The sequence below is a fragment of the Arachis ipaensis genome, chromosome B5 (genome assembly GCF_059453495.1).
Source record: "Arachis ipaensis isolate K30076 ecotype BB chromosome B5, ASM5945349v1, whole genome shotgun sequence".
NCBI classification, from domain to species: domain Eukaryota; kingdom Viridiplantae; phylum Streptophyta; class Magnoliopsida; order Fabales; family Fabaceae; genus Arachis; species Arachis ipaensis.
Genome location: NC_142440.1, coordinates 125326773 through 125341915, shown reverse-complemented (window position 1 = coordinate 125341915; position 15143 = coordinate 125326773). Strand labels below are relative to the sequence as shown.

The 15143-nt window shown below is 36.5% G+C and overlaps 1 protein-coding gene and 1 non-coding gene across 2 annotated transcripts; both read left to right on the top strand.

The window, feature by feature from the left end:
* The first annotated feature begins 1409 nt into the window (after positions 1-1409).
* Positions 1410-1517, top strand: LOC148565686 (small nucleolar RNA R71). The gene has a single exon (XR_015884119.1). It is a non-coding gene; the product is annotated as a small nucleolar RNA R71 (small nucleolar RNA).
* Positions 1518-5862: 4345 nt separating this feature from the next.
* On the top strand, positions 5863-6577 carry LOC107640930 (uncharacterized). Its single transcript, XM_016344434.1, has 2 exons — positions 5863-6249; positions 6548-6577. Exons 1-2 carry the CDS (start codon positions 5863-5865, stop codon positions 6575-6577), a joined length of 417 nt encoding a protein of 138 aa, XP_016199920.1.
* Positions 6578-15143: the final 8566 nt, after the last annotated feature.

Genomic DNA, 15143 nt, shown 5'->3' with positions numbered 1-15143 from the left:
AAGGGTCTTCCAAGGATGATGGATTCATCCTCTTCCTTCCCAGTGTCTAGGATTATGAAATCAGTAGGGATGTAAATGTCTTCAACCTTTACTAACATGTCTTCTACTAGTCCATAAGCCTATTTTCTTGAGTTGTCTGCCATCTCTAGTGAGATTCTGGCAGCTTGCACCTCAAAGATTCCCAATTTTTCTATTACAGAGAGGGGCATGAGGTTTATCCCTGACCCAAGGTCACATAGAGCCTTCTCAAAGGTCATGGTGCCTATGGTACAAGGTATTAAGAACTTTCTAGGATCCTGTTTCTTCTGAGGCAATCTCAGTTGATCCAGATCACTCAGTTCATTGGTGAGCAAGGGAGGTTCATCTTCCCAAGTCTCATTACCAAATAATTTGGCATTCAGCTTCATGATAGCACCAAGGTACTTGGCAACTTTCTCTTCAGTAACATCTTCATTCTCTTCAGAAGAAGAATACTCATCAGAGCTCATGAATGGCATAAAGAGATTTAATGGAATCTCTATGGTCTCTAGATGAGCCTCAGAGTCCTTTGGTTCCTCAGAGGGAAACTCCTTATTGATCACTGGACGTCCCAGGAGGTCTTTCTCACTGGGATTCACGTCCTCCTCCTCTTTTGTGGTTTCGGCCATGATGGTCATTTCAATGGCCTTGCACTCTCCTTTTGGAATTTCTTCTGTATTGCTTGGGAGAGTACTAGGAGGTGTTTCAGTGATCCTTTTACTCAGCTGGCCCACTTGTGCTTCCAAATTTCTAATGGAGGACCTTGTTTCATTCATGAAACTTAGAGTGGCCTTAGATAGATAAGAGACTATATTTGCTAAGCTAGATGGATCCTGCTTAGGACTCTCTGTCTTTTGCTGAGTGGATGATGGGAAAGGCTTGCCATTGCTAAACCTGTTTCTTCCACCATTATTAAAGCCTTGTTGAGGCTTTTGTTGATCCTTCCATGAGAGATTTAGGTGATTTCTCCATAAGAGATTATAGGTGTTTCCATAGGGTTCACCCATGTAATTCACCTCTGCTATTGCAGGATTCTCAGGATCATAAGCTTCTTCCTCAGAAGATGCCTCTTGAGTACTGTTGGATGCAGCTTGCATTCCATTCAGACTCTGAGAAATCATATTGACTTTCTGAGTCAATATTTTATTCTGAGCCAATATGGCATTCAGAGTATCAATTTCAAGAACTCCCTTCTTCTGAGGCGTCCCATTACTCACAGGATTCCTCTCAGAAGTGTACATGAACTGGTTATTAGATCCCATGTCAATGAGTTCTTGAGCTTCTGCAGGCGTTTTCTTTAGGTGAATGGATCCACCTGCAGAAGTATCCAATGACATCTTAGCTAATTCAGACAGACCATCATAGAATAAATCCAGGATGGTCCATTCTGAAAGCATGTCAGAAGGACACTTTTTGGTCAGTTGCTTATATCTCTCCCAAGCTTCATAGAGGGATTCACCTTCTTTCTGTCTGAAGGTTTGAACGTCCATTCTAAGCTTACTCAGCTTTTGAGAAGAAAAGAACTTGGCTAAGAAAGTCGTGACCAGCTTATCCCAAGAGTTCAGGCTATCTTTGGGTTGAGAGTCCAACCATACTCTAGCTCTGTCTCTTACAGCAAACGGGAAAAGCATAAGCCTGTAGACCTCGGGATCAACCCCATTGGTCTTAACAGTATCACAGATCTGCAAGAATTCAGTTAAGAACTGAAAAGGATCTTCAGATGAAAGTCCATGAAACTTGCAGTTCTGCTGCATCAGAGAAACTAATTGAGGTTTCAGCTCAAAGTTGTTTGCTCCAATGGCAGGGATGGAGATGCTTCTTCCACGTAAATTGGAATTAGGTGCAGTAAAGTCACCAAGCATCCTCCTTGCATTATTATTATTTTCGGCTGCCATCTCCTCTTCCTGTTCGAAAATTTCTGTAAGGTTGTCTCTGGATTGTTGTATTTTAGCTTCTCTTAGTTTCCTTTTTAGAGTCCTTTCAGGTTCAAGATCTGCTTCAACAAGAATGTTCTTGTCCTTGCTCCTGCTCATATGACAAAGAAGGGAATAACAAAGAAAATATGGAATCCTCTATGTCACAGTATAGAGATTCCTTTGTGTGAGTAGAAGAAGAAAAGAATGTAATGTAAAGAAGAGAAGAGGAAAAACTCGAACACAGAGAGGGAGGTGGTGTTCGAATTTTTTGGATGGAAGATAAGTGTTAATAGATGAATAAATAAATAGAAGGAGATGAGAGAGAGAATTTCGAAATTTAATTAAAATAAAAATTTAAAATTTGAAAGTTAGATTTCAAAAATTAAAGTTGAAATTAAATTAAAATTGAAACAATTAGTTAATCAAAATGAAATTTTGAAAAAGAGGGAGGTATTTTCGAAAATTTTAAGAGAGATTGAATTAGTTAGGTGGCTTTGAAAAAGATATGATTGAAACAAAAAGATAAGATTGATTGAAAAAGATTTGAAAATCAATTAAGAGGTTAGGAAAGAAGTTAGAAAAGATTTTGAAATTGAATTTGGAAAAGATATGATTGAAATAAAAAAAGGATATGATTGAAACAAAAAGATATGATTAATTGAAACTTATTTTGAAAAAGATTTGAAAAAGAAATTTAAAAATATTTTATTTTTAAAATTAAAGTTGATTACTTGACTAACAGGAAACAAAAAGATATGATTTTAAAAATTAAAGATTAATCTTTTCTTAAAAGGCAAGTAACAACTTGAAATTTTTCAATCAATCATATTAAATGTTAGTATTAATTTCGAAAATCATGGAATAAAGATAAGAAAAAGATTTTTGAAAATTAATTTTAAAAATTTCGAAATTATTAAGAAAAATTTGAAAAAGATTAGATTTTTTTGAAAAAGTTTTGAAAAAGATAGGATTTTTAAATTGAAGATTTGATTTGACTCATAAGAAACACTAGATTTTTTTTTTAAAATTTGAAAAAATCAATCCAAATTTTCGAAATTTTAAGAGAGAAAAAGGGAAAGATATTTTTTTATTTTTGAATTTTTAATGAAGAAAATGAAAAACATGAAAAAGACTCATAACATAAAAATTATGAATCAAAACACAATGCATGCAAGAACACTATGAATGGCAAGATGAACACCAAGAACACTTTGAAGATTAAGATGAATATCAAGACTTATTTTTGAAAATTTTTAAGAAAAGAAAAACATGCAAGACACCAAACTTAAAAATTTTTAATTTTTAGACACTAAGAATTCAAGAATGCATATGAAAAATAAGAAAAGACACAAAACAAGAAAATATGAAGATCAAACAAGAAGACTGGCCAAGAACAACTTGAAGATCATGAAGAATGCAATGCATGAAATTTTCGAAAATAATTTTTAGAAAATTAAAAAGATGCAATTGACACCAAACTTAAAACTTGACTAAAGACTCAAACAAGAAACACAAAAAATATTTTTAATTTTATGATTTTGTAAATTTTTTTTTTTTGTATTTTTCGAGAATAAGAAATAAAAAGCTTAAAATTAAAATAAAATTACCTAATCTGAGCAACAAGATGAACCGTCAGTTGTCCAAACTCGAACAATCCCCGGCAACAGCACCAAAAACTTGGTGTGCGAAATCGTGATCATTCCATTCCTTGGTAACGGCGCTAAAAACTCAATACGCACGTTCATGATCTTATATCTGTTTCACAACTTCGTACAACTAACCAGCAAGTGCACTGGGTCGTCCAAGTAATAAACCTTACGTGAGTAAGGGTCGATCCCACGGAGATTGTCGGCTTGAAGCAAGCTATGGTCACCTTGTAAATCTCAGTCAGGCGGATTAAATTGTATTAAGAAATTATAGTGGATGAAAATAAATAAAATATAAAATAGGATAGTGGTACTTATGTAATTCATTGGTGAGAATTTCAGATAAGCGTATAAAGATGCTTTCGTTTCTCTGATCTCTGCTTTCCTGCTGTCTTCATCCAATCAATCCTACTCCTTTCCATGGCAAGCTTTATGTAGGGCATCACCGTTGTCAATGGCTACATCCCATCCTCCTGTGAAAATGGTCCAATGCACTGTCACTGCATGGCTAATCATCTGTCGGTTCTCGATCATACTGGAATAGGATTTACTATCCTTTTGCGTCTGTCACTACGCCCAGCACTCGCGAGTTTGAAGCTCGTCACAGCCATCCCTTCCCAGATCCTACTCGGAATACCACAAACAAGGTTTAGACTTTTCGGATCTCAGGAATGGCCATCCATGGGCTCTAACTTATACCACGAAGACACTAATAACTCGGACTCGGTCCCCTGTATTAGATATCCAAGAGATATCCATTCAATCTAAGGTAGAACGGAAGTGGTTGTCAGGCACGCGTTCATAAGTTGAGAATGATGATGACTGTCACGATCATCACATCCATCATATTGAAGTGCGAATGAATATCTTAGAAGCGGAATAAGTTGAATTGAATAGAAAAACAGTAGTACTTTGCATTAATCCTTGAGGAACAGCAGAGCTCCACACCTTAATCTATGGTTGTAGAAACTCTACCATTGAAAATACATAAGTGATAAGGTCCAGGCATGGCCGAATGGCCAGCCCCCAAAACATGATCAAAGGACCAAAAGATAATCCAAAGATGTAAATACAATAGTGAAAAGTCCTATTTATACTAGACTAGCTACTAGGGTTTGCAAAAGTAAGTAATTGATGTAGAAATCCACTTCCGGGGCCTACTTGGTGTGTGCTTGGGCTGAGCATGAAGCTTTCACGTGGAGAGGTCATTCTTGGAGTTGAACGCCAGTTTGTAACGTGTTTCTGGCGTTGAACTCCACTTTGCAACTTGTTTCTGGCGCTGAACACCAGACTGCAACATAGAACTGGCGTTCAATGCCATTTTGCGTCATCTAAACTCAGATAAAGTATGGATTATTATATATTTCTGGAAAGCCCTGGATATCTAATTTCTAACGCAATTGGAAGCGCGCCATTTGGAGTTCTGTAGCTCCAGAAAATCCATTTTGAGTGCAGGGAGGTCAGAATCCATCAGCATCTGCAGTCCTTCTTCAACCTCTGAATCTGATTTTTGCTCAGGTCCCTCAATTTCAGCCAGAAAATACCTGAAATCACAGAAAAACACACAAACTCATAGTAAAGTCCAGAAATGTGAATTTTAATTAAAAACTAATAAAAATATAATGAAAACTAATTAAATCATACTAAAAACATACTAAAAACAATGCCAAAAAGCGTATAAATTATCCGCTCATTAATTAACTAAGTGAAAACAATAACCTCTTGCTATTCCACTTGGGAAAATCCAACAAGGATAGAAATTCCAATTAATCTTCCCCCGGTCAAGGCTTTTTATTCTGATTATATAAAATCTCTCTTTTAATTTACATTGCTTTAATTTACAATCATTTAATTTCCTGTTCTCCAACTCTTAAAATTTCTTGGAAAACCCCTGACTAATAAAATAGCACTCTTTTGTCAACTCGTTAGGAGACGACCTAAGATTCCTACTCCCACCTGTATTTTTATTCTAAAAGTGTGACAACCCTTCTAAATTGATAAGCGGATTCTCGTCGATTAGGAACTGTACTCGCAACGTTATTTCTATATTAATTTATTAATCGGCTAATTTCCGCCCACATCAGGCACTACTCAAGCGCTATGGGGTATTGCACAAGGTTGCAACTGCTTATCACCCCCAAACCAACGGACAAGCAAAGGTGTCCAACCGGGAGATTAAGCGAATTTTGGAGAAAGTGGTGAATCCACAACGGAAGGACTGGAGCTCTCGGTTGGGAGATGCACTATAGGCATATAGGACGGCCTATAAGACCCCGTTAGGGATGAGTCCCTTCCAGATCATCTATCGCAAGGCGTGCCACCACCCGGTGAAAATTGAGCATAGAGCCTATTGGAAAGTTAAGCAGTGTAACATGGATTTCTCCAAGGCGGGTATAGCCAGAAAATTACAACTGGAAGAGCTTGAATGTCTTAGGAACAAGGCATATGAGAATGCTCGAATCTATAAGGAAAAGACTAAGGCATTTCATGATCACCATATCCGGAAGAAGGATTTTCAAGAGGGTGATGAGGTTCTACTCTACAACTCGAGGCTCAAATTTATGCCCGGGAAGCTCCGTTCAAGATGGGAAGGACCCTTCAAGATGAAGGAGGTAAAGCCCTATGGAGGGGTGGAATTGTTTGACTCCCGAAGCGATGCAACTTTCAAGGTGAATGGGCATAGAGTGAAGAAGTACCATGGCTACAATCCATCAAAGGAGTTAGAGGTGTTCTTGCTTACGGATGCACCAAGAAAAGGGAAAGCTTAAGCAACTGACCGTCCAACTTAAGGACGTTAAAGATAAGTGTTTGGTGGGAGACACCCCACCGTGGTAAGATCTTCCTTGTATATATTTTCTTGCTTCTAGCTTTAGTTTCTTGTGAATTTTGTGATCTCTTGGTGTTGTTGAGTTGCTTAGGTATGCTAGCTTTTGTTGATTTTGTCGAAATTCTATGGTATTCATGTAGATTGCATTTATCTTGGTATGGATGATTTGATGAAGTTAGAGAAAATGCCTTATTTTGAGTCATGCATGAATTTGTGAGTGTTTTCTTGACTATCTAGCTTGAATACCTGCCAAGAATGTGTTAAAAACATACCTTTCCCGAGAGTTGCGCGAGCAATGCGCAAAACACACAACTCCTACTCACGCGTACGCGTACGGCACGCCCACGAGTCGCCTGCCCCAATTCCCTATCCACGCGTACGCGCACATGACGCATACGCGTCGATCACTCTGTGTGCCATTCTTGGTACATTTTACCCGAGAGTTGCGCAAGCATTGTGCGAAACACGCAGCTCCCACGCACGCGTGTGCGTATCGGACACTCACGCGTCGTTTGCCCACCTGCTCACCCACGCGGATGCGCACTTGACGCGTACGCGTCGGTTGCCTTCCATGTGTTCTCCCAATACAGGACAACCAAGACTTGCGCGACCATTGCGCACGCACTGCGCAAAACGCGCAGTTATATTCACGCGTGCACGCGCTGTGACGTTGATAAACCCGTATTTTATGATATATTTTGTGCCTAATTTAAGTGATTTATTTAATCCTTCACTCACTTATTCATGTTAATTCCATGGTTTTACTTTCCCTTCCTTATTATGTGATGTATGTGAAAAACATGTTTCCTATGCTTTAAAAGTAATTATTTTAATTACCCTTTACTTCCATTCGATGCCGTGATTCGTGTGTTGAGTAGTTTTAGATCTTCTAAGGCAGGAATGACTTAAAGGATGGAAAGGGAATATACAAAAATGGAAGGAAAGCACAAAACGGAGTTTTTAAAGAAACTGGCAGTGACGTGATCGCATGGACAATGCGACCGCATGCCAGCGTGAAATGGTAGTGACGCGACCGCGTGATTGACGCGACCGCGCGCCTTGAGCGAAACGCATATGACGCGGACGCATGATTGAAGTGACTGCGTGGCAAGGAAAACTCCAATTGACGCGACCGCGTGACCCACGCGGACGCGTGACAGAGGCCACACACCAGAAATTACAGAAAACTCTCCCAGCAATTTCTGAAGCCCTTTTTAGCCCAAATCCAAGTCCAGAAGGCACAGATCAGAGGTTATGAAGTGGGGGAATGCATCCATTCAGGAGAGTCTCCAATTCGTTATTTTTCATGAATTAGATGTAGTTTTGAGGGAGAGGTTCTCTCCTCTCTCTTTTAGGATTTAGAATTAGGATTTCTTTTGCTTTCAGGATTATCTCTTTTTATCAGGTTTAACATTCCTTTTTATTTATCTTCTCAATTTAGTTTATGAATTCTTCTATGTTACAGATTATTCTTTGAATTAATGTTATTTGAGGTATTTCAGTTTATTATTGCTTTCTTTTATTTACGTTACTGTTGCTTCCAATCTGAAGACATTTTTATTCCAGTAGATTTACTTTTTCCCCTTTTGGTCTTGGTTAAGAAATTAGTAACTCAGGAGTTATCAAACTCAACGTGATCGATAATTGTTATCTTTGCTAATTGAATTGAACTTCAATAATCCCAATCTTTCCTTAGGGATTAACTAGGGTTTGAAGATCAAACTAATTAGTCACTTGACCTTCCCTTGCTCAAGTAAAGGCTAACTAAGTAGAAATAAGATTCAATTTTCATCATCATTGATAAGGATAACTAGGATAGGACTTCTAATTTCTCATACCTTGCCAAAAGTGTATTTTACAGTTATTTATTTATTTTATAGTCTTTTACTTATTTTAATTGCAATTTAATTTACTTGTCCCTCATCTTTAAAACTCCAATTTACAATCTTCATAACCAATAATAAGAACATACTTCCCTGCAGTTCCTTGAGAAGACGACCCGATGTTTGAATACTTCGGTTATCAATTTTTAAGGGGTTTGTTACTTGTGACAACCAAAACATTTGTACGAAAGGATTTCTGTTGGTTTAGAAACTATATCTACAACGCGACTATTTTTATAAAATTCTTTACTAGCAAAAATCCTAACGTCAGACGCGTACGCATCCCTTGCCTATTTCCCTACCCACGCGTCCCTCTGCTTTTCTTCATTCCACGCGTACACGTGGCATGCGCGTCTGATGATAGAACTTTTGCGTGGTCTAGAAATTTGCAGATAAATCTTCGTTGCAAGTATAGTTTCTAAACCAGCAAAAGTCCTTTCATACAAACGTTTTGGTTGTCACAAGTAACAAACCCCTTTAAAATTGATAACCGGGTATTTAAACCTCGGGTCGTCTTCTCAAGGAACTGCAGGGAAGTATGTTCTTATTATTGGTTCTGAAGATTGTAAATTGGGGTTTTGAAGATGAGGAACAAGTGATTTAAATTGTAATTAAAGTAAGTAAAAGACTGTAAATTAAATAAATAACTGTAAATCACACTTTTGGCAAGGTATGAGAAATTAGAAGTCCTATCCTAGTTATCCTTATCAATGATGATGAAAATTGAATCTTAATTCCATTTAGTTAACCCTTGCTAAAACAAAGGAAAGTCAAGTGACTAATTAGTTAGATCCTCAAATCCTAGTTAATCCCTAAGGAAAGATTGGGATTATTGAAGTTCAATTCAATTAGTAAAGATAACGATTATCAATCATGTTGAGTTTGATAACTCCTGAGTTACTGATTTCTTAACCAATACCAAAAGGGGAAAAGTAAATCTACTGGAATAAAAATGTCTTCAGATTGGGGATAAAAGTAACATAAATAAAAGAAAGCAATATTAAACTGAAATACCTCAAATAACATTAATTCAAAGAGTAATATGTAACATAGAAGAATTCATAATTAAATTGAGAACAAAATAAAAAGGAATATTGAACCTGGTAAAGAGATAATCCGGAAAGCGAATAAAATCCTAAATCTAAATCCTAATCCTAAAGAGAGAGGAGAGAATCTCCTTCTCAAAACCAAATCTAAATCATGGAAAAGTAACTAATTGGAGACTCTCCCCGAATGGATGCGTTCCCCCACTTCATAACCTCTGGTCTATGCCTTCTGGACCTGGATTTGGGCCAAAAAGGGCTTCAGAAATCGCTGGGAGTGTTTTCTGCAATTTCTGGTGCGTGGCCTCTGTCACGCATCCGCGTGGGTCACGCGGTCGCGTCATTCGGAGTTTTCCTTATCACGCGGTCGCTTCAGTCATGCGGCCGCGTCATATGTGTTCTGCTTGTGGCGCGCGATCACGTCAGTCATGCAGTCACGTCGCTGTTGATTCGCGCTGGCATGCGGCCGCGTCGCCCATCCGATCGCGTGGATGCCAGTTTCTTCAAAAACTCCGTTTTGTGCTTTCCTTCCATTTTTGTATGTTTTCTTTCCATCCTTTAAGTCATTCCTGCCTTAGAAGATTTGAAACTACTCAACACACGAATCACGGCATCGAATGGAAATAAAGGGTAATCAAAATGATTATTTTTAAGCATAGGAAACATGTTTTTTTACATACGTCACATAATGAGGAAGGGAAAGTAAAACCGTGCAATTAATATGAATAAGTGGGTGAAGGATTGAATAAATCACTCAGATTAAGCACAAAATATATCATGAAATATGGGTTTATCAACCTCCCCACACTTAAACAATAGCATGTCCTCATGCTAAGTCCAAGATAAAGAGTAAGTTAAGGTTAAAGTGGTGGAATCTCATGCAATGCAATCTACTCTAAATGTAACTACCTACATGCATCATGCAATTCTTAATTGTTATTCGCTTGTATATAAAGCTTACATGTAGTTGAATTAATTCACATTCTCAAGGAGTCATATATATATATACATAGCCAAACCTTAGATAATGATAAAGCACTTTTACAGTTGAGATGGGAGAGAAAAACATTTTATAAACTTGCAAGACAATTAATAATTCAAACAGAGATATATGTTAATAAGCTATTGAACCCTCACTGGATTTTGTGTTTACTCTCTAGTCACTCAGTGTTTATTGGGTTAATCACTCTATTCTTCTTTTTATCCTTCCTTTCTATAACTTTGTTCTTCATCTAACTAATCAATAATTATAGAATATAGACATACCAAAGTCATGAGGTCTTTAATTAAGGTTGTAATGGGGCCAAGGTAAAGGTAAGGGTATATGTATAAGGCTAAGTGAGCTAATTAAGTGAATCCTTGATTAGTCTAAGATCTCACCTAACATACATACTTTGTAAAGCAGAGCTTCTTTACCTATTTTCCCATATTTTTTTCACTCTTGATACATGCTCATATTTTAACTTTTGTCCCATGTGCATTTATTTTGAACTTGGGGAGTTCTTTTGTATCTCCTTTATTCAAATACTGAAAAATAACATTTTTTTAATGCACATGGTAATTCAATTATTTGATTTTACATGAGCATGCTTCCCAAAATTTTTATTTGAATTATTTTATTCTTTTTAACTTTTCTACCTTTTGTTTTTATCATCCATGTTTCCAATAGGTTTCCCACACTTAAACAATTACACACTTTCTATCTTAAGCTAACCAAGGATTCAACTTGGGATTTTTATTTCGTTTTTCTGCTTAAGGCTAGTAATGTGGTTTATAGAATAAGAGGGGGTTTAAAGGTTCAAGGGGGCTGACAAGGGTGATGTAAAAGGTAGGCTAATTTGGGATAGGTGAGCTAAAATCAAACAATGGCCTCAATCACTCTCTTGGTATGTATTTCTATTCTATAATCGGACATATAGATTAAAACAAAGTAAAGAACATCAGAATAAATAAGAAGGGCGGAACACACAGGAATAAAAATTATGGTTTGAATGTAACCATACAATTAAGCTCAAAACTCACAGGATGTGTATTCTCTAGCTCAAAAATCATTTATCAGTTATGTATGTCATGCAAGTAAAATTAAAAGTTCCCATTATTCTCAATGTAAAACTTAAGGTGGCTTTAAAGTTCTAATGTTTCTCCTTGATGAAATGTTGTTAACTAACTAACATATAATGCTATATATACAAGGTGTGTGGACTGTTTCTATTATGTTCAAGTTCCTAGTTTATTTCCTTTTTATATTTTCAATATAAACTAAGCTATCTTATGCTAAAAAGGGTAAACTATACTAATTAATCCACAATTTCTATAACTAATAAGTTAGAATTACAACTAAACTAAATGGCTAAAATATGAATTAAAGTGCGAAATGCAGAAAATAGAGTATAAATACATGAAAATAGCAATGTATATAGGGGTGGCAACACTACCCGAACCCGCGGGTACCCACCCCGCCCCTACCCGCTCGGGGCGGGTAATTACCCGCCCCCGCACCGGGGCGGGTTCTTGGGCGGGGCGAAGCGGGGTCGGGTTTAGGTTGAACCCGCCCCGGTATATATAATATATATGTAAATATATATATTTTTAATATATAATATATGTAACATATATAACATAATTAGTAAAATGATTAATAATATTATATCATATATAAATTTTTACTTTAATTTATATTATGTATGTAAATGGTGGTTATATAATTTTTAAAATTTAATTTTATTTGTTGGATTTAATAATAATAGGGGCGGGTAAGGGCGGGGCGGGTACCCGCAGGGGCGGGTTATGGTTTAACATTTTACAACCCGCGGGTAGGGCGGGGCGGGTTTGATGCGGGTTTTTTGTAGGGCGGCGCGGGGCCGGGTAGAGCAAAAACTCGCCCCTACCCGCCCCGTTGCCACCCCTAAATGTATAAGTATTGGGAAAATAAAAATAAAAATAAAGAGAAAAATACAGAAAAATAGCAAAATAAAATGAAAGAGTCTGTAGTGGTTCACCAAAAAATACGCCAGAGATGGCGTCCTCTCCACACTTAAAATGAAATATCGTCCCTGATGCTCACTCAAGCAGGGTGTGAAAGGGTGTCATCACTAGAAGGGTGGGTAGCTGGTGTAACAACCCCGGTTTTCGAGAACGCAAAATCTTTTCTGAAAGTACGGATTTCTCCGGAAGATCAGTAAAGGGAAAACCTTTGATATATCATCAAGTATCTCAATCTTCATTGTCATTATGTCATCTTTAAGTTAGAATCTTTTCCGAGACAAGCTCGATAACGCGGTCACGAAGAACCTGGTTTTTGAACCGTATCGGTTAGAAGTTTTGATTTGGTTTTTTGTAAATAGTCTCAGTTTGACGAACCAGACTCGATTTATGAGAGAAGAGAGATAATAGGATGATATTATCATTATATTAGTATTAGAAGCTTCTTGAATAATATTATAAGGTTACCTGGTCAGTTTTAGTTAAAAACAGAAAATCGGTTTAACCGGGTTTACAGTTTACTGGTGCAGCTTAGCACCAACACTCTCTGATGAATTTAGCAATGCTAAGGTCTCATTATACATGTAAAATTCTCATAATAAATATGTTACTAGTGTCATTTATGCTAGTAGCTCAGAAAATAATTTTTAGAGATGTTTTTACGAGTGTTCTGATACACCTAGTTTTAGTAGTTGTACACCAGAGATATTTTAATATTATTTTAATCCACCTCCAAGCCAACCAATCACAACTCACCTTACACCCCCAAGACCTCCAAGGCTGTCTCATTTCATCATTTTGGCCGAAAATAATAAGAGAGAAAAGAGAGAAACTTTCATGAACACTTAATCTTCAAAGCTTGATTTCTTCTGAACTAAAACTCAAATCAAAACTCCGATTTCACCAAAATGATCCTCTCTTCTTCCTCTACATAACCATGTAACTTATCAAGGATGGAAATAAGGTGAGATGGCTGTCTCCCTCCCATTTCAATTCGGTTTTCAAGGAAAACCATGCAAAATATGTGTTTTCTTGATGTTCTTCCTTAGGAACCATGCTTAACTTGACTTGAGGGCCAAGAAACGTAAATTTCCAGCAAGTCTAAGGTGAGATATCTCTTCCTAACATACTAAGTAAGATTTGTTCAGTTGAGAGTTTTTGGATTTAAAGTTGTTCTTGATGTGATTTAGGAGGAAAAAGTGCTTAAGGACCACCTGAAAGTTTAACCGAATTAGGAGCAGCAAAACCAGGTAGGGTGTCACGAAATTAATCTTGATTATTTGTGTTTGAGTTGTGTGAATTTTGTATAAATTGGCTGTGCTAAAAATTGGTTGCTTATATGATTGATTCTTGGTGAAAATTTGGTGAAATTTTGATGAAATTTGATGAAATTCAAGCTTTAAAGTTCATGTTCTTGGGCAGCTGGAAAAACAAAACCCTAAGCTTAAATTGAGGTTCAATTTGTGTTGAAATCATGTAGAAAATATGGGGTTTTAGTGGCTGCTAATCTATTATGAATTATAGTAAAAATCGATTGCTGAAAAGACTGAAAAACAGGTAAAAACAGAGAAGGAATCTGAAGAATTTATGAAGAACATGAAGAACACTTTGAGTGTGATGAAGAACAATGAAGAACACCTTTTTGATTCATAAAAGGGCAAGGAATTAATTAATTTGGTGTTTGGGGGGTTATTTAGTAATTTCTGAAAGTTAGGGTGGTAAAAGTAGAAATATTAAAAGTTACGGGTGGTAAAAAGTGAATTTTAAAGGTTAAAAGTAAAAGTAAGTTAATTTTCGAAAATTTAATGATAAAATAATAAAAAAAATAATAAGATATTAAATAATAATATTTAATTAAAAATAATATTTTAATAAAAATAATAAAATAATGCAGAAAAGGCAGTTTTCTATAAAAGCTTTAGAAAGACAACTTTCAGCGCAGAATTTCATAATTACCTTCATAAAACACTTAGGGAGTGGTAAAAACATATTAGTGAGGAAAATATAAATAAAATATAAAAAGTTGAAGAAAAGATAAAAATCGAAGAAAAAGTCTGTAAAGTTTTAATGACAGAAAAACAGACAAAGACTAGTGAACGAACTAGGGCAACATAGCTAGTCCTGGAATTGCGAATAGGGTTAGGTATTATATGAAAAGTTAAACTGTTTCAGTATAGACTTAATGAACCTATACTTGGGACAGACTAACTATTCATACCAAAATTTACATAAGCTTTAAATACATACGTTAAATAGAGAAATCAGAGCAGAGTAAAGAAACACAGAGAACAGAGTAACCAGAGCAGAGTAAAGGGATACAGAGAAAAGAGTAATCAGAGCAAAGTAAAAAGACAAAGAGAAAAGAGTAATGTGATAAAGAGAAATGGTTTGAATTAAGATGTTGTAAAAGTGAAAGATGTAAAGTTTGTACAGTATGATTGAACAGAGAAAGAAAGAGGTACTGCATAAGAATGTGAAAATGATTATGAATAATGAGAATGATTATGTGATAATTTTTTGCTTGAGGCAACCCAAGAGATATTTATTTGTTGCTTGAGGCAACCCAAGAGATGTGTTTATTCATTTGTTGCGTTAAGGCAACTCCAGATATACTTGGATGATCATCTGCTGCAGTGAGGCAGTCAGATAGATAATGGTGTGATCACTGAGAACGCTTTTCTACGGTACAGATCCATATTTTATTTCTGTAAGGCAGAGAAGTTATTTCCTGCTACAGAAGTGCCGTGACCACCTGTTCCACTTTTGTAGTGGCAGAGGGGTTATTTCCTGTATACAGAAGGTGTGTCGGCGTACATCCCTGCAGTGGC